The sequence below is a fragment of the Solea senegalensis genome, linkage group LG15, assembly GCF_019176455.1.
Source record: "Solea senegalensis isolate Sse05_10M linkage group LG15, IFAPA_SoseM_1, whole genome shotgun sequence".
Taxonomy (NCBI): domain Eukaryota; kingdom Metazoa; phylum Chordata; class Actinopteri; order Pleuronectiformes; family Soleidae; genus Solea; species Solea senegalensis.
In genome coordinates this window covers 6,781,436-6,804,595 of record NC_058035.1, presented here as the reverse complement: position 1 = coordinate 6,804,595, position 23,160 = coordinate 6,781,436, and the positions used below count along the sequence as shown (strand labels likewise).

The following is a 23,160-nucleotide window of genomic DNA, read 5'->3' as shown; positions in this document are numbered from 1 at the left end:
AAAAAATTAAATATGATACTAAAATGCAAGGATGAGAACTTTAAGATATGACCATTTCAAACACGTATGTGTTGCATTTAACACGTATGTGTTGCATAATTAGGTAAAGAACATCGTACAATCAAAAATAAAACAATTAAATTGCTTTGTAATTTGGTTGCTTGAAATTACATTTTCAATTTAAAAATGATTCATTGTTCAGTTCTTTATTACAGCATGAATTTGTCTATATGCCAATATATGTCATAGCTGTGAGTTTTGGAAAATAAATAATATCTTATAGTGACAATATGCCGTGTATGTATTCACCTCAAGCAGGAGAACCAGAGGACATGTGCTGCTGTTAGCAGAAACATTAAGAAGGCTGTCCATTAGCAGTATCCGGATGAAGTCACATACTGGCTTCCTGGTTTGAAAACTCTTGACTGTTTCCTCATCATTACTCGTAACACAAGGCTCACCAACACTCTGAAAGAAGCATCCATGCCAGTGATTAACACCAGAGAGAGAATAGAACTGTTTCATTTCATGAGTCGCACACAAACCTCTGAAGTGTCCAGAGGGAACACAACTCCAGCAAGTGCATGGAGGAATTCTGGTGATGCCCACAGTGGGTCTCTTGGCTGACGACTATGGAGAAGACATAGGAACTGCATCACACTTGCTGGAAGCTGTGACTCCCACAATGCTTCACTGTCAGACATGTGCTTTGTTGGAGGAGCAGACTGTAAATGAAAAATGCATTACAAGTTAACATTATGAGGCAAACAATACAAATAGGTTGCAAGGTTATTATTGAATTCTTACCTTAGTTATGATGACTTTGACTAACTCCAGAAGTATTGTAGCAGTTTCAACACAGAGATGCTGAGAAGGAGTGTCTCCTTGCTTGTCAATCAGGGACTGTAGAAAATCATCCAAAGGCACCTATAGATGACACATAATCACAGTATTAAGACTGAAATGATGATGGAGATTATTTCAAAAAGAAAGAAAGATAAAAATGCACCTTTTCATCTGCAGTGTGACTGGTATTTTCCCCCAGCAGCAAAGTAGCCAGAGCTTCATACACTTGAGGCAGCTGAGAGTGTCTGATCAGCAGCTCCCGCAGAACATCAAAGCCTCGACACTTGGCGCTGGGACACTCATATGACCAAGAATGAGCTTGGAGGTTGTCTGGGAATAAGTCAAGAAAAAAATTATAGAGGAAGATACTCAAGTCTTGACTGAATCTACAGTGACTACTACATCTAATGTAAGGTTTATGTGTTGCAGTTATGATATTATACTGGTCCATAATAATGAAGTGCTTATTTATTGAATCTACTATATTAAATTTAAATATAGTAGTTGTGCGTAGAAATAACTTGATAATATCATCATAATGATTCCACTGAAAGAGGCAACACTACATTCATTTATTTTACGGCATCACAACTATACCAATGACAGCAACAGCTTCTTCCATGCCGTCAATGAGTGTTCCTGGGAGCGTGACTTCTCTGAATCTGCTCTGCTGGAGCGGATTGGACAGGAAATGCGTGAGCAGTAAGAGACCCAGTTTCACAGTAGAAGGATGAAGGTGGGGCTGAAGGAAGAGCAGGAACCAATCACTGCCCAGGGCATCGAACGCTGACTTCTGCTGACTAGTGGGGAATAAGAACACGACAGACTCATTTAGTGACACCATGATATTATGGTGGGAAAATAACTGTAGTTTGACACTGTGATAGACGCTGCTTACTCTTTGGTTAGAAGGCTGTCTGAGCTGAGGATTTCGAAGAGCGATAGTAACAGCTGGTTGCGGATGCAGATGAGGTGGACTGGACTGGCACTCTGAGCTGTAAGACAAACATGTGGTTAAACCTCATGTCATCACATAAACTTGTTGTAAGGTTGTGTGTAATATTGAGTACCTGGTGTATCGTGTGAAACGTCACCATCAGATATCTCCTCAGCCATGCTACTAAGAGGAGGGAGTGTGGAGACCAGAAAGAGCCCAAGTCTGACAAAACAAAAGAACATAAAGTATATTATATATACGGCTATTTCTAAACATATCTGTAATCACACATATGGAATGTATTCCCAGATTGTACCTGCTCAAGTCCAGAGGAGTGAAGTGAGCTTTAAGGAGGGAAGTGATGACACAGGAAATCATCTTCACTTTCCGAAAGGTAACTGTGGAATCAGAGAGCTGGAAGAGCAGCTTTGGTAGCAGGCCAATGGTATGCATGAATTCTGCATTCCTGCCATCACTGTTGAGGTTACAGAGAGAAAAACAGTGTAGCATTAATATATTTTCCCACAGACAGATAATCAAATTCAGGAATCCATGCACATGTTCGGTCATGCTCTTCTCTTCAGCCTCTGTGACTCTGCTGAACATTAACTTGACTGTTTCTGTCGCACATTTCCGTGATATTAATGACAGACCGCTGCAGATTTTGACAGAGCAGTCAATGAGGTCTGCCATCAATGCTGGACAAGAGCCTCTTTATAGTGTTGTGTAATTTTTCCAGCCATGTCAGATAATAAATCATTTGATTAAAACTGTGAACCATATTAACTGTCTGTTCACACACTCAGAGCTGTGGAATTTACCTTGAGGTTTTCAGAATGTCCGTGAAGTGGTTCAAAACTGAAAGGTCCAGATTATCTGGTGTGTTCTGCCACACCTGAAAACATAAAGCGACAAAAAGGAGACAATTAGGTTACAGGTGAATAAAAAAAAAACTTTTCCAAATAAATTATGTCTGGAGAAATGGGGAAGTTTACCTCTAGGTCACACAGCAGAGCTTGGAAAGCAGGTATGTTTTGTAAGCAACCAGACCCGGTGTTCAGCTCCACAGAACTGGAGAGATACAGAACCAGCTGAAGAGTTCTGTTGCTGATCAGACTTTTCTTCATCTTCAGCAGGAAAGCTAGTAGCTACAATGAGAGAGAAAATACAAAAGAAGTGATAACAACAATGAGGTAATATAGTTTGATATGTGTAAAATGTTTAAGAAATGATTCGACAGACCTTGTATCCATTGATGCGGTCCATTTCCTCTTGCATGGCAGAGTTGGTCTCCAACACGGAGAGAAGAACTTTAACAGCTGCATACAAAGAGCTGTCATCTGGAGCCATTGCAACTAGACTGAGAACAACTGCAGGTCCACCAACATACAGGAAATCATTGGATGCACTGCAGGGAGTGAATGTACGCACACCTAGAAGGAAGCAGACATGAGCTAAGCAAGTGTGCTGGCAAGAAACAACTAAAGCAGAAATAAAATTGTCAAAATAATAATGCATTTACCAAAATGTCCAATGAGCGCTGCTCCTATGGTGCGAGCTGTACCACTCAAGTGCTGACTGATGTTTCTTGCAAGGAACACAGGTGTAGAGTGATCACGAGACGTTATCCCCATCTGTAATTTCACACACTGACTGTTATTCTGTGTAAAAAAACAACATATAGCATTGGTTCATAGTGTGGCCGTACCTCTTTAGCAATCAGTCTGCAGTCCACTTGATTGTAATCCTCTCGTATCTGCACAACAGTCGTTAATGTAGAAATTGCTGGGTTGATGCCAAATGAGATCCTCTCCTCTGGAACAAGCCTGAGTGGGGGAGATTCAGCATCTGGTGCAAGCAGGTTAAAAAAAACAAGTTAATTTCTGCAAAACTTACACTGTCAAAGTTTGGACTTTTACAGACAGACACTTTATTGTGAGACGAATTACAATTGTTTCAGCTCCACTTGCAATGTCATACAAATAGAAGCAATAAAGACTACATAAACACATAATATAACTAGACACACTACAACTGACTGCTTAAAACAATTAACCACACATTACAATCACAGAAGAAAAACAGGAAAATCCTTTTACTGTTATTATATTTTGATTATATATATATTTTTTTGGATGGATGGATGGATTGGTGGAGAAAATGTTTGATTTTGATCTATTCATATTCACAATTGAAAACATGACAACTTAATGTATTATTTACAAATATATGTATAATATATAAAATGGACTTCATTCAAGATGATTAAGTGAAGTTAGAAAAAGACATTCTGTAGAAATCGTGTGTGAAATTATTGCATAAGATCGAGTGGCTCACCTATGTTGCGCAGAGCCAGGAAGTTGCCTTGGTAGGCAGTGCCTTGTGTGTATATGAGACCCACTGCCTCAGGACTCAGAGGCTCTTCAAAAAGGTAAGCTGGACCCACTCGCCACACTAGAGCAGCATGCTCCTTCCAGAGAGCCGGTGTTCCTATCAGTCCATACACATCGATCACAGCTGTGGGGTCCATGGAGACATACTGACCAGGAAATGGCTGAATATATCTCATCTGACAGAAAAAGGCACAGACATTGTTTTCTCACATTACACAAGTCTCCATGTTATATGAGTATGTCAATGCCACAGCAGGTCTGGAATCCGTTTAACCATCAGTCTCTCCTCTTGTTATACCTTGCCTGTCCCGAACACCTTGCCGTTGAAGTAGGCTGAGGTCAGACAGCTCTTCTTCACGTCTTTAGCCATGACCACAGCCAGATGGTGCCACTGACCTGGGACCAGCATGCTTGAGCAGCGAAATCTCAGAGATGAAGTCAAAGAAGTGGGAGTGCATACTTCTGGCTCCATCATATCTAAAACAACAGACAGAGAAAAACAATCATTATGTATAAACTAATGATGCAACGGACGCGTACCCCCTCTTTAAATACAGTTGATGATAACATTAGAAATTCTAGAGATAAAGTCAGAAAGCTAAGTCTCTAATGTAACCCTAATGTCCCATGTTTAACATTTGGGGTAGCCTTAGTATAAGCCTTAGAATAAGTGTTTAATATCAACGTTAAGCAAAGACCTTAAGTACGATGACAGGACAAGGGTCGCCATCTTGCACCGCCATGTTTCTACAGCAGCCTGAATGGACAAACCAGCAAGAGCAATGGAGTCCCCCATTTGTTGCAATCTGACTGCAGTCTCATATTAGATGTCATTCACTCTTACACCCTTGTCCTTTAGATTCACCTTGGCTAAATATGAACTGTTAAAGGTCTTACCCAGGTACGTAAATGCTTCCTCCTCCGTGGAAATGACCAGACAGCCATCATGGGCTGAGAAGGAGATTGAAAGGCAGATGTACTGTTGTTCGGTGCGGGACATGTGTCGAACCACTGACAAGAGACGGATGGGGTGTGAATCACAGGCCGAACTGAACCTGTTGATCTGGAACCAGCAGGAAAATGAGAGACCAGCTGTTGGGGGAAATCCCCGGCAATCTATGAATAAAAGGGAGATGATTAACATTTTATTCAGATTTGTTAACCCTAACCTAACCTCATTGCTTACCTCGTCCAATTCCACCAGTTGATATCGAATCCGCAGTCACTCCTTTCACTGTAGCCAAGGAAGGCAGGAAAAGGCAACTGCAAACCACAAGTATTTCAAGAAATGAGTGAATAATTTATGCTTTTTAATTAATGTCATATTTACATTGATTCAATACTGATAAGCGCATTTCAAACTATTATGTGAATAAGCTTTCCTTTCCCACGAATTGGTGCAGCAATTTTACATCATCTAGTCATCTGCAGGACTACAATACTCACCCATATCCACTCTCACTCATGTCAAACTCCACAAAGGCAGGTGAGGAGGAGACTCGGTGTGGCCTGAAGGTGCGTGGTGATGTCATTGATACCAGACTAATGATCTGATGGACAGGGATTGCCGGACAAGAAGAGGACTGTAACAAGCTGAATGTCCGCTTCAATGTCTTCACTGCTGTTCCCACTGAGGCTTCTGCCGTCCTGCAGTGACCTGCTTTAGATAAAACAACCAAAATCTATATTTGTGATCTGCTTTATATTTCTGTCTGAAAGGTACACCTCACATGGGTTGAATAAAAAACAGTAATCAAGACGAATAGTGTCATTATAACAAGATAAATGTATACCATTTGATGCAGGAGCTGGACGGGACAGCAATTGTGTTTGGTCTGTCAAGCACATTAGAGGGTCATGTAAACACAGGAACTTTCTGAGGAGGAAAAATAAGAGCACATTGAATCTTGTTTGCACAAATACTGAGACATTGTTTTAAATGCAAATACATGACTGACCTGAAGTCTGAATGTGTGATGGCCTGAGAGGAGAGCTTTTCTAAGATTCGTGTAATAGGTAGATGTAATGGGTGCTTTGGAGTCAGCAACATGTGACGACAGTGGGACAAAAGTGTGGACACCAGCCCTCCCTCACACATTATCTGCCGGTTTTGCTCAGTTTTGACCATAGCCTGGACATGGTGTGCCAGCGAGAACTGAACCTCCATAGAGAGCTGGGGAAGAAGGGGAAAGGCAGGTGAGGAGGCGACTAAGGAAATTTGTGTCACGCTCAGAGCATTATTGAGTCATCAACAGGATACAACATCAAAGACTATAACATGTTCGGGCCTGAAAGATACCTGTGGGTCCTTGGGTGTAAACAATGTTGGGAGGAGAGTCATTACAACTCGGATTGCTCCTGGATGAAGAATAACATGATTGCATGAGAACCTATATATAAAAAGAAAATACACAGAAAAGAAAATGGGTTGATAACATGTACAGGCCCAACTACAAACTACAATTTATATATGACTATGGAGAAAATGCATTCATACAGCTGAGTCTTCCACCCCCTCCAAACAGTTAAATCATCCACCTGTTCTGAGATTCTCTGTAGACTGTAGAAATACTAGGTGCTGTACTTCTGGATCCTCCCTGTGTGTCCAGCACTGTCTGTGAGGCTGATCCTAGGTGGACAGGAGGGGACCCTGAAAATACGCCTTCATGTTTTACAGTTCCATTCAATTTGTCTTTATCTGGTCCATACCCATCCTCAAGCTCTAGTACCAAGTTTAACTCCTGATGAGGGCAAGCACCTGACGCAAACTGGTCAAGAAAGGAGAGCAATTTGATACATGTCCGAAGAGTGACAGGCAGACAGTGCTCAGGTGAGGAGGAGGGAGATTCACTGGCCTCTGCTAAGTCAACATACTGATGGAAGCTCTTTCCAGGAGCCTGGTTGTCCACTGAAGTGTTAGGACAGGAGTCCTGCTCCCTATCCCATTTCTCTTTCTCCGGGCTGTTGCTATCAAAGCAGCCGAGCTGGAGCAGAGCATCTGCCAGCCTTTCATAAAAGCCACCAGTCTCGAAATAATGTGCATTTACTGCGTGGAGATGCACAGCCAAGGACAAGGTGTGAAGAGCGAGGAGGAGGAGGTCCAGCAGCTGTTGATGTTCAATCGACTTCCACAGTTCTCTCTGTGGAGGGTCAGACAGGGCTCCTTCCATGTCGATCACCAGAGACAGTAGTCCAGTGAAGCCTCCTGCTCTCCTGAAGGCATCCCAGCTGTTGGGACTGTCCAGTACCTTCCGCACAGACTGAAACATATAAAGAGGGGAGTCAAATACACCAAACACACCTTATCAAACGTGTGACAAAGCTGATTCTCTACATTATATTTTAAAAAAGAATGTGTAGGGTATTGATAGACACTTTGCTCAAAGTCCCAGCTCTTAAAAGCATCTCCCTAGTCAATTAAAACAATGTCATGAAAAATAGATGAAACACACAGATATATCATAAATCATTTCTGGTAACTAGTTTTTGGAGGTGAACGAAATAGCATTAGGTTTATTCAATTTTAAGAGCTAATCCATCAGGTAGGTAATGTGTGAGGCAGAACGCAGAGGGAAATGTGATTAACTGATACTGGAGTAATCACAATGGCTCTCAACACTTGCCAACCCAGGTCGCACCCAATGTGATTGCCACTTGCTTTAACCATGTTAACACAAAGAACTCTCACACATACACACACACGCACACACACTCCTGCATGCATGCACAAACAAGCCCTCTCACACAATATATGCAAGTAAGTGCTCTTCTTGCTGCCATTTATAAAAATGGACACATACAGTAGGTGTGTAACTTATTTAGGCTTAATCACATCTCTGTCCCATTCACTGATTTGATAGAGGTGGTAATCCTCGTAGTGCCACAGCTCAGAGCTGCTGCCCTAATCGAATAGGTCCAGAGTTAACAGCTCAACCTGTTTTAGCAAATCAATCTGCATTTGTCTATAATGGAATTAGGGTCCCACATGCTAAGAAAATAAATTCACTAGCATATTATGTTTTAAGTGCATTAGAATTTGTTATGATTTGAGTGGAGACATCCGAGACCACTCGGTATCCAAGTGTTTCTCGATGTTTGTGTGCTGTTTTATGTGGATGAAAAATCTAAGTACCTGCAAGAGGTCCCACTTCAACCCAAGTTCCTGCTGTGTTGAGGAGCAGATTGCACCTATGGCTGTACTCATGAACTCTTCAGGGTTAATCTCAGCGAGTTGCTCCAGAATGCTCAGTGTGGGACCCCTGTACTGATCCTCATCCAAGAAGATCTTTATGTAGGGAACCATACCAAGGTCTCGCACTGAAACTAGAATACACATGATAAGCTTAAGTAGGCAACTACAGTTTCTTGCCTTATGTGGAAAAAAACACCAGAAAATGGTTGCAGAAGGTGTGCATAAAAGGAAGTGAATGTGCATACCTGTGTTTTTAATGGAACGCAAAGTAAGGCTTGACACAACTTTAAGCATACAGGCAGTGAGCAAATGATCACTGTCTTCCACACATGGCTGGTGCTCGGACTCTAAAAAGCACAACAACAAAACTGAATCATCCATGGCCTGCTTTCATAAACATTCAATCCCTGTCAGGTATGAGTCGCTGTACAATTGTGACTACATCTGATGCTGAAGAGATAAATGTTCATACTTATTTGAGAGGAAGAGACAACTCCAGCCTTCCTGAGGATTTTAGCTCTTCTACGCAGTTCTCCGAGCAGCATCTCCAGAAGACGCCAATCACTCAACACCTCAGCTAGCATACCACTGTGTACTGTCATCCTACAGAGCAAAGTAGATGGCCCAGTAGCCAATGATCAGCATACATAGAGCACTGTGCACTGTGACAAACATAGCAGCGTGCACATGTGATGTTGGTTATAGGTGTTTACACCTAAAATTGGCAACTACATCCGATAAACTTGTGTGTATTTGTATTAATGATTAACCAAGGTGGAAAAAAGGATATAGGGTTTATTATACCAACTCACCTGTGAAAACATTTAAGAGCCAACACTCCAAAATTTATCCCCACCAGTCCTCCAGCCAGTGTCCCAGCCCAAATCTGTTTCAGCACACCCAGTACTGCACGTAAGGTCTCATGAGGGATGTAATTCAGCTTAAATACGACCTGTAGGAAACCCAGCATTAAACAGAGTTCGTATTGTGTTAAGGAAACAACAAGATTGAAGATTGTAAGTCATACCATCTCTAGCTGAGAAAAGAAAAGTTCTTGGACAGGCGCTGGTTTATTCCACACGCAGGCAGCCACCTGGGCCATTGACTGGACGGTCCACTCCAGGAGGAAGAAATTGGCAGGATCGCTCTCCCATATTATCTGCAGGGTGCGAAGGAGCTGGCAGCACAGCAGAGAATCTTGGGAACGCAGCAAGGAGGCCTGCAGCAAGTGGAAGGCCTGCAGGTTCTTTACTGCTGAGCCTGGAGACAAACATACAATAGTAACTAAATGGAAAACATATCAGTGTCAAAGGAGGTTTCAAGCACTTAAAACACATCAGATTAAATAAAACAGGGCCATAGAAACATGGAAAGTTATTATTTTACTAGTTTATCAAATACAGCATTGCAAAACAATATCACACTGAGGTCAATTCAACTAAAAGACATTTTGAATGTAAACCCTGTTTTATCGTTGTTGTTCTGGCAAGGTCAGTCAGTCAATTTGATAGAAAAGGGAAACCTAATAAATTAAGAGCAACCTTTAACACGCAGCACATGGTGAATTCTACAAGCAAACCGAGTTATACATACACAGACAGATTGAACAAACAATATAATATCCACAGAGGCAAAAGAAAATCAAGCATAATCTGCCTTGATAGAGTTTGTTTGCTGCATTGTCAAAATATTTAGGTATGGTCTTAGATTTGGAAACAGAAAAACACTTGTGTTTGTTGTGTATAAATATATACCAGGTTATGAATCTGATTCATTTTCACACTTAATAGAAAAGAATTGCATCATAATCAAATAAGATCAGCACAGAAACAATCTCTCGACCCTCTTCTGGAAAGATATCTACTCCTCAGTGTGATAGATGTGAGCTGAAACTGTGTGTGTATGTTTGCATTGTTATGTGTGTGTTTATTATGGACACTCTATTTATGAGTGTTGGATGGAGGTGTGTGTGCATCTATGATAGATGGATGCTTGCTGTAGGCCAGTGGTGAATGGATGTGGGGCATCCTAACAGAGTTAGAGGGGAAGCCTCCACTTCATCATCCCAGACATAATCACCTCAGCTGCCTGTTAACGTGAGGGGTGCTGTGCACTGCAGCGGGGTAGCAGAGGGGGAGTGGGGAGTCATGGTGTGTGGGAAATCAAGGAGAGGGGAAAGGGGGTTGGTGCAGTTCGGGTGGGTTATATGAGGGCTAAAGTGCAAAGATGGGATGAACTGTGTGGTCATTTGGGGCAGCCATTCCCCTCCCCGTGCCCATCTTTGCTGAGCCACGCAAAGATAATAATTAGATGGTTTGGAGTGTGCATTTAGAAGTGATGGTTCAGAGTTTATCCTCATGGTACAATAAACTGTTAAGAGATAATTAGGGAGTGTTAGCCAGAGAGTAACAAAGCAGAACATTGAAAACTTGACCTACCTTTGGTGAGTGGTGGATCAAACTTGAAGCTTGGAGGCTGTGGGTTGGTGACACAAAGAGCCACTTTAAGTTCAGTTTTTCCAAGTAGAGTAAACGATGCAATGAGAGCCAGTAACTCCTCCACAGGCTGGAAATGGTCCACGGACACACATTCCTCACAGCTGTTGGTGGTATAATCATATAAGAGCATAATGGTAAAGGCATACAAGTCGCAGAGAAAGATAAACGTGTCTCTGTACTAATGGTAAGATCAGAATTGTTGCACCTGAAAATGAATTTATCTGAATGCCTGTTTTCTCTCATCTTAAATAAGCAAGTTCATTTACTGCCAAAGCTGACATCGCACATTTGTTTCATTAATTGTTGTCCATGTCCATCTATCTCACCGTTTTAGGATGTTCTCAAGGGCCCGGTAGCCACTGTTGGTGTCAAACTCCACAAAGAGGGCTGCATTGAGGGGATAGGTGTCTCTAATGAAGCTGAACACGGCCACGGCCACTTCAGCAAGCAGCAGTCCTGAGACGTCTGTGCGGATGTGCAACAGGTTCTGGATGCAGATACGCACACAATTCTTGCCTAATGCAGAGAAAGGAGGTTTTTCTTGGTAAGTTAAGTCACATTTGTTGTGAAATGTACAGCACATCAATGTTTGAAAAAAACATTTCTCTCGAGGCACAATTTCTGTCATGATGCACAAGGTAGACTAAAATCATGAACCTTTGGTCTAAAGAAAATGTATTCATTGTTTTTATATATATTCAAAAGGAAGGAACTTAACAGTCATGTTGGAATGTCATCAGGGTGGAAAATCTAGACGACTTTTTGATGTCTGAAATAAATTGAAGTAAGCTAAAACACCACTTGAATGAATAATTTGAGTGAATCATCTGCGTTGGTGGATGCATCATGTGAAACACATTTGCAGCACATCTATTTCTGGGCTGAGTGATCATGAGTCTCTGTGCAATCAATTAATTACTGAAATAAAAACATCTCCCTGCCCAAGTCATTTTAAATCAAATCTAAGTATCCACTTTCTGAGCATCCTGTTTTCCCAAGCCTTTCATACAGTACATACAGCAATAGCTATGTAAATAATAGATTATATTACTTGTGTAATAACATTTATTATAGTGGTGGATATATCATCAATCTTTTTACGATTATAAGGACCGCAAGAAAATAATCTAATTTAGCAAACTTCTGTCAACAACTGCTGTAACACAGTAAAATAATTATTAAATGGCCATGTAGGTTTAACAAAAAGTAAAGTTACTTATCTTGATAGCTTTCTGCACTTTTACTGCGTGTTTATTTTTGTATTTCTCTGTGTCTTGTTTTCTCTGCCTTTCAAATTACAGACTCTGGGATTTTTTCCTTTTTGCCCAGAAAGTCTGTTTATGCACAAACGGCAAGATAAACATCTTGACTCAAGTTTTGAATTACTTCACCTAGCAAGCTCGGGACAGTGTTGCTTGTTGCTACAGCGGACACTGCCTTTAAAACGCGGGAGGCCTGGTGTCTCCAGGAGGCGCTGGTCTGATCCCATAATGACGTGAGGCCGATAATGAGACACTGTAACTCCTGAGTTTCCACCAGCCTCTCCACATTGACTGGCTGCCGACAGAGCTGGAGGAGAACCTGGAAAAGAGCAGCGGTAAGAAGTGGGCAGTGACCTGAAGACAATAGAAAAGAATAGAAGCAGCACATAAAGCAGAAAGGTAAAACTGTCATGCAACATAGAGGAAAAAAATGTAAACAGAGTAAACATTAACTGACCTGTGTTAGTGGCTCCTGAAAGGTCTCTTCTATGGCTGTGTTCTCCTGTTTAGCTGGAAGGCACACGAGCAGGTATAGACATTTCACCAAAGCCACAGGGAGACCTGGATTTATACACAACAATATATCCTACACAGAGAGAGAGAGAGAGAGAGAGTTTAATAACTTAAAAATCATGAATATTACAAGCATAATGCTAATAATAATTGATGCATTGTGAAGGTAAGATACTTAAATATGAATAGAATCTCCAGTACATTAAGTAGCATTCAACGCCAACCAAAGTGTTTTCTACAAAAAACTTGTTAATAAATATTCCTTCAATCTTCAAACTAACTGTTAATTATAACTCACGGATGTATCAGCTGTCAGCAGCAGAAGTGACTTTAACAGCAGCCACCCTGGACTTTCTCCTATTTCACACTTTCTGTCCTCATCCAGCCTCTGAAAGAACTGCACCACTTCTTCACGTGCCGCCTCTGAAAGCAGTAGCAAATAGAAATCATTCAATGTGTTTCAGTAAAGTAAACCAGTGTTTAAATAGGAAATAACCTGCATGTGAAAACAATAAGGGTGGCGCAGGGTTCTCATTTCTATTTCCAGAAAGGGACATTTGCATTTGCTTTCTTTCATTTCTTTCTAGTACTTCAAACTACACAATGGTTTGTAACAGGAAATTCCCTAAAAAGGCCAGATCAATTCAAGAAAGAAAGCTTGCAGTGCTGAAAGAGTGAAAAATTTTTTGCAAGTATGCAATAACTATTCAAACACATTATCAAACTTGGAAACAGAAGTCTACTTCTCTAAAACAGAAATGTGTTTCTGCTTGATGTCATAAAAACACCCTTGCATGTAAACAAACAGCAACATAAGAGACAAGGAGCGAGCCAGCCGTGAGAGAACACCAACCTCTTCAAGCATTTAACTACGCATGAGCTGCTTGAACTCTTCTGTGAACAGAACGCACCAGAAAGAGCGTTTAAAGCATTAAGAAAACCTTACTGGAAACAAACTACAGCAGGTTGGAAAAGCAGAAGTAGACAAAGGAGGTAGAAAGTCCCTCTATCTGCTGATGTATGAGTGCCTGGTAGTACCTGCTGGTCTTTCTGCCAGTCTGCTGTGGATGTTAAAGATGACAGTGTCTGCAGTGAGAGCTGCAAGCCCCTTTACATCCAAACCTTCAAGTCTGCCACCATCCTCACAGGCCTGGGATCAGTGGGGAAGAAGGAAAGAAAGAGAAGAGCCAAAAATATGTTGATTCTACACAAAAAAAAGATAAACTTACACTGAGAGTTTGTAAATAGACTGAAAAGTTTGAGTTGTATGTACAGTTTATGCAGAGTTTTTGTTGTTGCCGTCTGCTCTGTGGACTTTAATTTTCTCTGCTTATGTTTGTTTCTTTTAAAGCATTTGGTGAGATTATGTTGCTTTAAAATGTGCTATGGGAGAAAGATTTGAAAGCACCATTGTGATGATTAAGTGATATTAAGTAATGTTACATGTAATTAATCACATTAAATGTAATCTTTCCCTTATTTGTTAAGCACATCTCTACCTAATGCATGATATTTAGTGAGGCAGAGCAACCGCGTTATCGTTGGATCTCAAGTGCTTTTGCTAATGCACTACGCTATAAATAATGAAAGCCCGTGCCTACTATACACTCTTCAGGTCTATAAGAGGATATCACATTTCACTGAGTTTGCTTCTCTTAAGTGAGGCCCTATGTTCTAGTCAAAACTCTGGTCAGGTTTATCTATTCACACAGAACTGCACACAAACCAAAAAGCGATTATGTCTGCAGCTGTAAACCTGATCAATGGTGTCACACACAGATCACTAATGGAGTTCACATAGTGTGTGTGTGTGTGTGCATGGGGGGTGAGGTGGATTCACAACTGTGACGCAATTCAGGCCCGGATTACGCGAGTGTTAATCAAAGTGAGGCCTGGAGCCGAGTCTCTGAGGCACGCTGGTATTTCATGTGACAGTTCAGTAAACTGCATGCATGAACTAAAGGTTCATATACATGTTACATTTGGGGAAAGTAAAGTGATATGATCAGCTGAGGCTCAAACATCTGACTTTTGGCGGATTTTAATTTAATTGTTCATTCAAACAGTTTGGAATTTAACCTTTTCATGGTTGGGTTATTGATTAAAGCTGTGGCTGCCATGCCGAGTTCAAGATTCTCTAGTAGATACTGTCCCAGTTTCAAAATTGGGGGAAAAAAAGAGACAACTCCCTTTGTAGATTGGAGAACTGCAAAATATAGCTGTGAAATTGACCCAGTGGTGCATACCTGTATGTAGATAGGTAAGACTTTAACTAGATGCTTCTCCCTCTGCTCTATAGGAATATCAGGTCTGTGGTCTGTGCATGAGTGGATTCCAAGTTCCTGTATCTGTTCTTTCAGCTCCTGTGAGAGTTGAATGTTCCTGCAAGAGCTCTCCACTTTCTGCTTCTTCACCTCCACAGAGATAGATAACTCCCCTGAAGCACTCAGCTCCCCAGTTTCCTTATTGATCCTCTCCCCTTTCACAGTCTGGTCCTGGAGTGAAACAAAGAGAAATCTTGAGATTGCTGTCCCCCATTTGTTTTTGGAATCTTGAGTTTACATAAAATCCAAAATGTGTTTTCTTTCCCGTTAGTCTGACTTTCTCAGATAATGTTTTCTCAAACCCAAACCTGAGCATGCTGTTTACATTGCAACATCCACACAGAGGAAAACACATTTTCAGTAATTGGAAGAATTTAACACCAGTAAATTCAATCTCGTGAAATTAGAAAATGTTGACAGCTTTTCAAGTGTAAAATCCCCAAACACATGGGCTAAATTTATCTCTTGTTTTCACTGTGTAGTGATGTTATTCCTTTGCTCTGACACAATATTTAATCAACCAACACAAACACTAATTGTGCAATAATGGCAAAGGCATCCCTGTCACATCAAGACATTTGAACGATTATTTTTGTGAGGCAATTTGAGGTGTAATTTATGTAAAAATAGTAAATTAGGAATTTTGTTAAATAAAAACAGTAGCTGTGACACTGATAAAATCTTAGGATGTGCAGGGCCATTTTTACACCAATATTCTTTTCTATCATTCATAGGAGGCAACTGGTGTAAATTTTGTATTTGTTTATCCCAAGCAGACAAGTCTTTGGTTCATAGTTACAGTGATTTTTGTCTTGTTTTGAAACACCCATGCTGAACAATGAGGAAATACTTGAAAATAAAAAACTTATCATCAAGAACCAGAATGATCAGTCAGCACAGTAATTAACAGGACAGTCACTTTACATTATATATAATGCATGAACACTTGTTTCCTTGTGTGTAAAATAAGGATGAGTGAGAGACTAACACTGACATCATGGGTACAAAAACATCCACAAATGTAGTTTTCCAAAGCAGAATTCATACTCTTACCTGTAGTTGTGTGAGAGCCATCCTGGAGTTTCTTGGCTCAGTGAGGAAACTGTCACCTGGATTGTTATTGCTTAAGCTCAAATGTGGTCTTTCTCTGTTTCCATGTCAGGAGAAAAAGACAAGCAGAGGCCTGCTAAGACATGACTAACGCCTGCTGTGTGGACACTTCTGTAAAACTACCCACTGCTTACTAATCTGCAGCAAGCGGACTGAACTTTGAACAAGCAGAGCAACTTAAATCAGCTGGCCTGGGTCATGTGCCTTCTTACTTCCTCAGAGAAGCAGAAGTGAAAAAAAGTGTTGTTTAGCTGGTTTGATGGGGCCCTCCCACTACAACTCAAATGGGAGGCAGTTTAATAGTTGTGTCATGTCGGCCAACTTTGATAGGAATTTTAGGGATTGAACCCCAGTGATTCACCAAAGACCCCAGCAAGGGCAAATTGTGTCTAGAGTTTTATATGAATTAAGTTGTAAAAGTAGTCTAATTAATTATTAAATAAATATATATATAATAAATTTTGTTGTAAAGTGTGTTTTGCCATATTTGAGGCTGCAATTATCAGTAACGTGTCTGAGTACAGTAGCACTGAGCTTGAGAAACCGCAATTTGAACTGAATACAGAAAAAAAAGAAAGAAAGAAATCACAGCAATACCAAAACTAAGCTAAGCAGCGCCATCTCGTGGCGTTTCTTAAGACAGAAGTATAGTCCCCACCTTTCTCCCTTTTTCCTCTTGTCACAGTCGGAACCACCGAGGAGGGGAACAAGAGGGGAAGGAATTTGAAAGGACAAATTAAACTGTCCAAAAGTAAATGGACAATATTAAAACCTAGTCATTCAAATGACAGATTTCGTTTCACTTTTAGCAACAAACAAAAAATAGTAAACTAGTACAACCAGTTATTTATTATATTTGGTGTTTTGTGACAATGATAATGTCGTGAGCTACTGTACGGTTTTTCAGCGCTGTCATGGTGAGTGCTATAAATAATGTGATTAGAACAAATCTTGTGAGTGTCACCGATAGTTATAACCAGTCACACAGTAAATATTATCACCTGCTGAAGTTCATTGCGAACGCTGCACTGCTGCCGCCATTAGTGTTTTTTTACGTGCTGTCAAATTAGGACGTAACTACATTTCTCTGACCTTTAAAGACGTTGAAACCACATCCGGTTTTCAAAATAAAGTACTGAAAAAAATATACACACCGTGTTTTCACCGCATAAATAACTGCGTTGCATAAAATTCATAGAAGTCACAAAATATTTTATTTGTACATCATGAATATAGTAATATAATGGAATATAGAAATTTTAAATCGGCCCACAAATTTAACAGTGTGATTTTGTTTCTTTACAACCACTGTTTTTTTTTTCAAACACCTTTATTTGTGATTAAATACTGGCGATAACATTTGCAAACAAATATGTGTAGAAACCAGCGCAGATCTAGTATGTATAGTATGTATGACTTAGTATCTCTTAATTATGAGATAGTAGCTATCCCATTATTGTGACTTACTATGTTATAATTAAGACTTCATATCTTGTTATCTCATGATAATCAAAGCCAAAATATAATAGTCTAAAATATTTGGCCACATTAGCAGAATGTTATACCTCCTTTTTGTATTTCTCACACAGATTCCAAATTTAACCCAGGATCACAAAACGCACACATAAATATGAATATATATGTATGTATATATATACATATTTATATATGTATATATAAACAATATAAAGGCGCAGACTGTTCAAAGACAAGACATACGCGCTGACGTCACGAGTCACGTTTCCAAGCTTTGCCCAATGAGGTGTCCAGGGCGTGGTCTGACTGCGACAATCAGTTTAGCACAGTGAAAGATAGATAGCCGTTACTTTGCAGCGAAAGATGATCCGCCACTCTAGGTGACATATGATGATGTTGTAGCGTTTCGTGAGTGCGGCTGATTCAGTTTCTTCAATCCTCCCTCTGTCACTTCTCTTATCACAATGTACCCGACACCGGCGTGCTCCTTCAGCGGTGGAGACATATTTGACTGTATACAGAGAGGAACCATTGAACAATGTATGCACTTCGTTGAAAATGATCGATCGATCCTCAGACAGAAAGGTAAGACTATAGAGAGTAATGTGCAACATAAAAGCATCATTATCGTCAGCTCTTTTTTTTTTAATGTTGCTTTCTTTTTATTTATTTTTTGTGAAACAACCACTACTTCCTGTGTTGTTATGTGCACGTAGTGTTTAGCCTTTAAATATCAGTGGTTTTATTTCCCGATTTCAAAGATGTTGATGAAACCTGTCATATGCTCGTAATAACCATCTGTTGAATCGTGCTTCACAATTACAATGAGCTGTGATGTGCAAATAGGGCTTATAACAATCATTCTATAACAATAGTGTTTACAGTTAATAAGGCAAAGTTGCCATGTTGCCATAGCTTTGAATGATTTACCTCATATGTCTCTCTGTATACGAACTTTAAAATCACATTTAACTGGATTAATCAGTTACTGTCTGACATTTATTGTGTTAGATAATAGCCATATTTAGCCTGATTTTTAATTTATTATATTTATTTAATTCATAATTTAAAATGTTTGGTCATGATGATACTTTTGGCCATATCATCGATTCCTTAGTGCAAATATCACAGCACAGAGCACAGTGAATGAAACATTATTTTATTTTCAAAGGCGGACTTTTACTTGTGCCAAAATGAAATGTAACCCTGCTGTGATCAGTGAAGAGATCCTGTGACAAAGTGTTAAAGCTGGGAAGCCTAACCTCAACTCCAGAGTGTTTCAACACTTACCAGAATAACACTCTTATCAGGCTTATACTGCAGATCTTTAAAGGTGAGCATCTTCTAACCCAATTGTTTTATGTGCACGTTTGTCTTTTTGCAGGCTGGGGGGGTTTCAGCCCACTCCACTATGCTGCCCTCCATGGTAACCGTGTACTGGTTGACAATTTCCTTAGTAACGGAGCTGACCCTAACCTGACATGTGATGCAGGACAGACAGCCTTTCATTTTGCCTGCAGGTGAGCGGTCAGTCTTAGGGTTTGAGCAAAACATGCCACATCCTTGTGTTATTTGGTACATTCTGTGTAATAACAATGCATAGCTGTGACTCTCATCAGACAGGGAAATGTCTTTATCATACACCAAATGATGCAGTATGGAGCCGACTTACGCCTCATAGACCTGCAAGAAAAGACGTCACTTCATCACGCAGTCACCGGAGGCAACATGTGAGTGTTGGCTATAATTTCGTAACTGCACAGTCACATTTTTAAAATGTACTGTGCACACTTAAACTGTAAATTATTGCTCCCAGTATTGCAGTGCATTATCTGTGGGAGACAGGAATGTTCCGGTTCTCGGACACAGACATGTACCTTGTGACGCCTCTACACCTGGCTGCATCGACAGGCAACACAGAAGTGGTCTGGTATTTGCTAAAAGAGCGGGTATGTTATGGTCTTCATTCTCTCACTATGAGTCAAAATGAAACAAAAAATATTAGCTCCTGCTGCTATACCAGCTGATAATTAATGTGCATAAAGCATTTGTTACGTCTGCCTGCTTTTAGACACTTTAAGCTCATTCAGTTGGTTCATTTTTACGAAATAACTCCTGTATTTAGTAAAGTATTTAAATTACTGATGAAAAATGACCGAATGTCTTTTTTTGTTGACCGTTATCATTTATTATGATACTGCGGTGTTGGTGGAGAAGATTCTTGCTACATGTAAACAGCCAAGTACATGTGCATGCTTGTTTGTGATGCACCATAATTATGGGCTGGAGCCGATAACATGTCAACAGGCCCGCTGTACATCATTTTCTTGTAGCTGAACACAAAGGAAAGAATGGAAACCTCCTAATTCACACACGGTTAATTTAACCATATGGTAATGTTTGTGGCTGTATACCAGTGTATTAAACATTTTGATCATGTTGTTTGGTAAAGTCATATAAAGATATCTACTGAAATATGACTATAAGCATCAATACTAGAAAGGACTCAGAGAGCACAAACCTCCATCAAGGCCACTCAATTATTATACTCCTCAGTTTCACAAGGTTAAAAACAATTATCAACGCCACTAAAATCAAATCATTTTGACTTTCTATAATAAATGTAACCAGGACTCATAAGTCATCCCATAACTCTTGGAACACTCAAGGAACTGTGTAATGATACATAAACATCTGTGTAACTCATCCCTGCTTGTGCCTTAGAGATGCAGTGTGGAAGCAGTTGACCAGCAGGGGGCGACGGCGCTTCACGTTGCAGCAGAGAGGGGTGGAATAGAGGTGTGCTGGGCACTGCTGCAGAGAGGAGGATGCAGGATGCTACATTTGAAGGACCACAGCGGCCTCACACCTCTGGATCTAAGCAGGCAGGGGAAAACATTCAGGTGAATCTGCTGTCCCTAGAAATCTCAGGAAAAACACTGAGTATTAGACAAGTGCATGGGATTGTTACAACCCTCAGCACCTTTAAATATATAGATATATACCATTTTCTCCAGGGTTTCTAAAGCTGATTAACACATGGTCATATTGTATTTTTCTCCAGACATCAGCAACTCACCAAACTATTGAGTCGGCACATTAAAGACCCAATACACAGCAGGCCAAGAGAGTCTCGTGGTAAATAATACTCCACTACAAGAAAATATAATGAAATTGACACAAAATAGCATGTATATATTTGAAGTTTATCTATTTTTGTGTTGTGTTTCTTTTTCTAAACAGTTTTATATTACTGGACACTGTTTTTTCCGACTCTGAGTGGATCTGCCATCCTGCTCATAGCAGCCATGTTGGGAGGTTATGGGGGTCTAATCTGCTGCTTACTCTTCCCATGGCTGGCCAGAAGCATCTTCTCACAGTACCACCGCATGACCACCTACCAAAGGTTTGACAAAAGAAATTGAATTGTTTATCAATATATGTTCATGTTTCTTCAGAAAACATGTCTTCATTCCAGGTTACCCAACCCAGTCTACCTGGGAACCCTCATCGCTGGCATGTCCCATTCCCTGCTTTGTTTCTATGGAAAAGTTATGCCAAATATCCTTTCTAGTATTTTTTTTTTTTTTATGGATGACGTTCATTTTGGGCCTAGTTGCTGTCTACTTAATCTTTTATTATTTCCACATTGGAAAAATGTGCAGTCTTAGAGCAACATGGGTATTAAAACGTAATTGTAGTGGAAAGGTTTTGTGTATTAAGATGACTCGTGTTTGTCCTTAACCTGTTTAATGTGTGTGGCCAAACAGTCCCCTGGCACAGGTGTTAACAGTCCACTTCATTCTAGTCCTGGGTCTTCTGTGTAAGATGTTGACACAGGACCCCGGGACACTGGACATAGCAAACGCAGATCCTCGATTCTCCTGTATTGCTGACCTGGTGGAGAACAACCAGAGTCCTCAGAGGTTCTGTCCATACTGTGAGGTAAGACGCCAAATCACAACACACTTTATCTCAAGGCACTGAACAAGTAAGGCAGAGACCTTTACAATATTATAGAGCGAAATGAAACCCAACAGTTCACACAATGAGCATTACAAGCTTTAACAGGAAGACATCTCTGACAGAACCAGATTTAAAAGATGTGCAGCAATCTGCTTTGACTGGTTTGGGTGAAAGGAAAAACAAGGGACAGAGGAGAGGTGGGGGACAGAAAGGAAAAGAGGAAGGCGAGGAAGAGACAGAAGTAACTACAATGTCATTTATCCATGCAAGATATTATACTGATATCAAGAGCATAATCATGATGATGTATGGATCTATAAGGATACACGCAAGCTTCCTCCTCTTCATCTCATATGTCAAAGCCGCATGTAATGTGCTGTATGTAAAAAAAACACTTGTGAATTGTTTAGTTGAGTTGATTGACACTAGTGAAATTAAAACAGTAGTCAGCTGAAAGAAAATGAATAAAATATTAGAATAAAATGTCAAGAATATTAGGATAAGGTATGAAAATGCAAGGGGCTATAAAATATTAGAATGCAACTGAGTAAACCCGACAACAGTGATGATTTATGTACATAAAACAATTATGTAGTCTTAGTTAATGTATGTAGGTGCAGGGATTTGTATGTTAAGTTACTAACAGAGAGTTGTGATGCATATTTTACAGTTAACTCACATAAATTGCTGAATTGGTTCTTGTAACTACTAAGATCAGTCCTTCCCATCCCTTTTCTGTTTTCCCTCAGTTGTTCCAGCCGGACTACACCAAACACTGCAAGCTGTGTGAAGTGTGCATTAAAGACTATGACCATCACTGCCTTTTCCTGAACCGCTGCGTCGGCCGGGGGAACCACCGCCTCTTCCTCCTCTTCATCCTCTCCATGTTGACAGCTCATCTCTTTTTCGCTGCGTCAGCAGTAAGCTACTTGTACAACAAGATGCCCTCAGGCGATCATGGATTGTCATCGTTGCTCGCACTGTTAGGGGAGGAGTTCTGGGTTGCGGCCCTCCTGATTATGAACGCCATGACGCTTTTGTGGGAGGTGTGGCTTCTGACGGAGCAGTTTAACGCCATCGCCACAGGAACGACGACCTACTTCAGGCAGTGTGAAAGCTCAGCTCGACAGCGCACACTTGGACAACGTTGGTCTGTAATACTGTCTTTTCTGCTGGAAGGTCAAAGACGAGTGGGCAGTGGACAAACGGCAGAGGACAAATCTGCCATAGACATTTAAAATTGTGAATTTGTTTTATCCTTACACACTACTCAGTGTAGATTCTGTGGTACAAACATTGTGATGATGTTCCCTTTAGATTCAGATTCAGTAACTTTTGTAATGCCACATAATGTGTTTTAATTTAATATAAAATCTTGTTACAAGTAGCAGGGTGTATGTCTGTGACTATGTAACTAGCAGGATAACTAATTCATAATAGTAACTAGCAATAGGTTGCTCATTTATCTAGATTTTAGAGACAGTTTTTGATTAAACTTGTGGATAGCACTTTCCTGAATATTTCCAAAACTGTGTTTTTTTTGATGTTGACAGTGTACACATTTACAACTTGTGTTTTTTAACATCACTGTGGAATGTTGCTTCAAATAAATGCACTAAAGCATACTATAAATCAAACTTGTT

The 23,160-nt window shown here is 40.3% G+C and overlaps 2 protein-coding genes across 4 annotated transcripts in view; one reads left to right on the top strand and one right to left on the bottom strand.

The window, feature by feature from the left end:
• Positions 1-17,121, bottom strand: part of wdfy4 (WDFY family member 4) — a 38,496-nt gene extending 21,375 nt beyond the window's left edge. Inside the window, exons 1-36 of one of the 3 annotated variants that reach the window (XM_044045549.1) lie at positions 17,077-17,121; positions 16,019-16,112; positions 14,888-15,136; positions 13,680-13,791; positions 12,940-13,064; positions 12,586-12,714; positions 12,258-12,447; positions 11,193-11,382; positions 10,807-10,967; positions 9,396-9,628; positions 9,181-9,320; positions 8,841-8,971; positions 8,614-8,715; positions 8,309-8,499; positions 6,715-7,436; positions 6,476-6,566; positions 6,135-6,349; positions 5,970-6,052; positions 5,623-5,836; positions 5,363-5,439; positions 5,074-5,292; positions 4,475-4,653; positions 4,121-4,352; positions 3,492-3,631; positions 3,306-3,417; positions 3,026-3,216; positions 2,779-2,931; positions 2,605-2,678; positions 2,100-2,258; positions 1,917-2,005; positions 1,745-1,841; positions 1,444-1,646; positions 1,010-1,176; positions 808-927; positions 546-725; positions 310-468 (exon numbers count right to left, since the gene is read on the bottom strand). In XM_044045549.1, coding sequence (XP_043901484.1) covers positions 310-468; positions 546-725; positions 808-927; positions 1,010-1,176; positions 1,444-1,646; positions 1,745-1,841; positions 1,917-2,005; positions 2,100-2,258; positions 2,605-2,678; positions 2,779-2,931; positions 3,026-3,216; positions 3,306-3,417; positions 3,492-3,631; positions 4,121-4,352; positions 4,475-4,653; positions 5,074-5,292; positions 5,363-5,439; positions 5,623-5,836; positions 5,970-6,052; positions 6,135-6,349; positions 6,476-6,566; positions 6,715-7,436; positions 8,309-8,499; positions 8,614-8,715; positions 8,841-8,971; positions 9,181-9,320; positions 9,396-9,628; positions 10,807-10,967; positions 11,193-11,382; positions 12,258-12,447; positions 12,586-12,714; positions 12,940-13,064; positions 13,680-13,791; positions 14,888-15,136; positions 16,019-16,112; positions 17,077-17,090 — 5,937 coding nt within the window. In that variant the 5' untranslated portion in view covers positions 17,091-17,121. Of the gene's footprint in view, positions 1-309; positions 469-545; positions 726-807; positions 928-1,009; positions 1,177-1,443; positions 1,647-1,744; positions 1,842-1,916; positions 2,006-2,099; positions 2,259-2,604; positions 2,679-2,778; positions 2,932-3,025; positions 3,217-3,305; positions 3,418-3,491; positions 3,632-4,120; positions 4,353-4,474; positions 4,654-5,073; positions 5,293-5,362; positions 5,440-5,622; positions 5,837-5,969; positions 6,053-6,134; positions 6,350-6,475; positions 6,567-6,714; positions 7,437-8,308; positions 8,500-8,613; positions 8,716-8,840; positions 8,972-9,180; positions 9,321-9,395; positions 9,629-10,806; positions 10,968-11,192; positions 11,383-12,257; positions 12,448-12,585; positions 12,715-12,939; positions 13,065-13,679; positions 13,792-14,887; positions 15,137-16,018; positions 16,268-17,076 lie in introns of those variants that run through there. The other 2 variants (XM_044045550.1, XM_044045551.1) reach the window with 2 other exon arrangements.
• Positions 17,122-17,859: 738 nt separating this feature from the next.
• On the top strand, positions 17,860-23,149 carry si:ch211-223a10.1 (probable protein S-acyltransferase 23). Its single transcript, XM_044045155.1, has 10 exons — positions 17,860-18,136; positions 18,936-19,071; positions 19,171-19,281; positions 19,368-19,500; positions 20,276-20,454; positions 20,616-20,689; positions 20,795-20,957; positions 21,030-21,112; positions 21,306-21,496; positions 22,267-23,149. Exons 1-10 carry the CDS (start codon positions 18,016-18,018, stop codon positions 22,753-22,755), a joined length of 1,680 nt encoding a protein of 559 aa, XP_043901090.1. The 5' UTR covers positions 17,860-18,015; the 3' UTR covers positions 22,756-23,149.
• Positions 23,150-23,160: the final 11 nt, after the last annotated feature.

Excerpts from the sequence above, each read along its gene's own strand:
- si:ch211-223a10.1 (XM_044045155.1), top strand. The coding sequence starts at position 18,016 with ATGTACCCGACACCGGCGTGCTCCTTCAGCGGTGGAGACATATTTGAC. Across the intron at positions 20,455-20,615 it reads AGGCAGGGGAAAACATTCAG|ACATCAGCAACTCACCAAAC; the intron begins GTGAATCTGCTG and ends ATTTTTCTCCAG. Across the intron at positions 20,690-20,794 it reads CAGGCCAAGAGAGTCTCGTG|TTTTATATTACTGGACACTG; the intron begins GTAAATAATACT and ends TTTTCTAAACAG.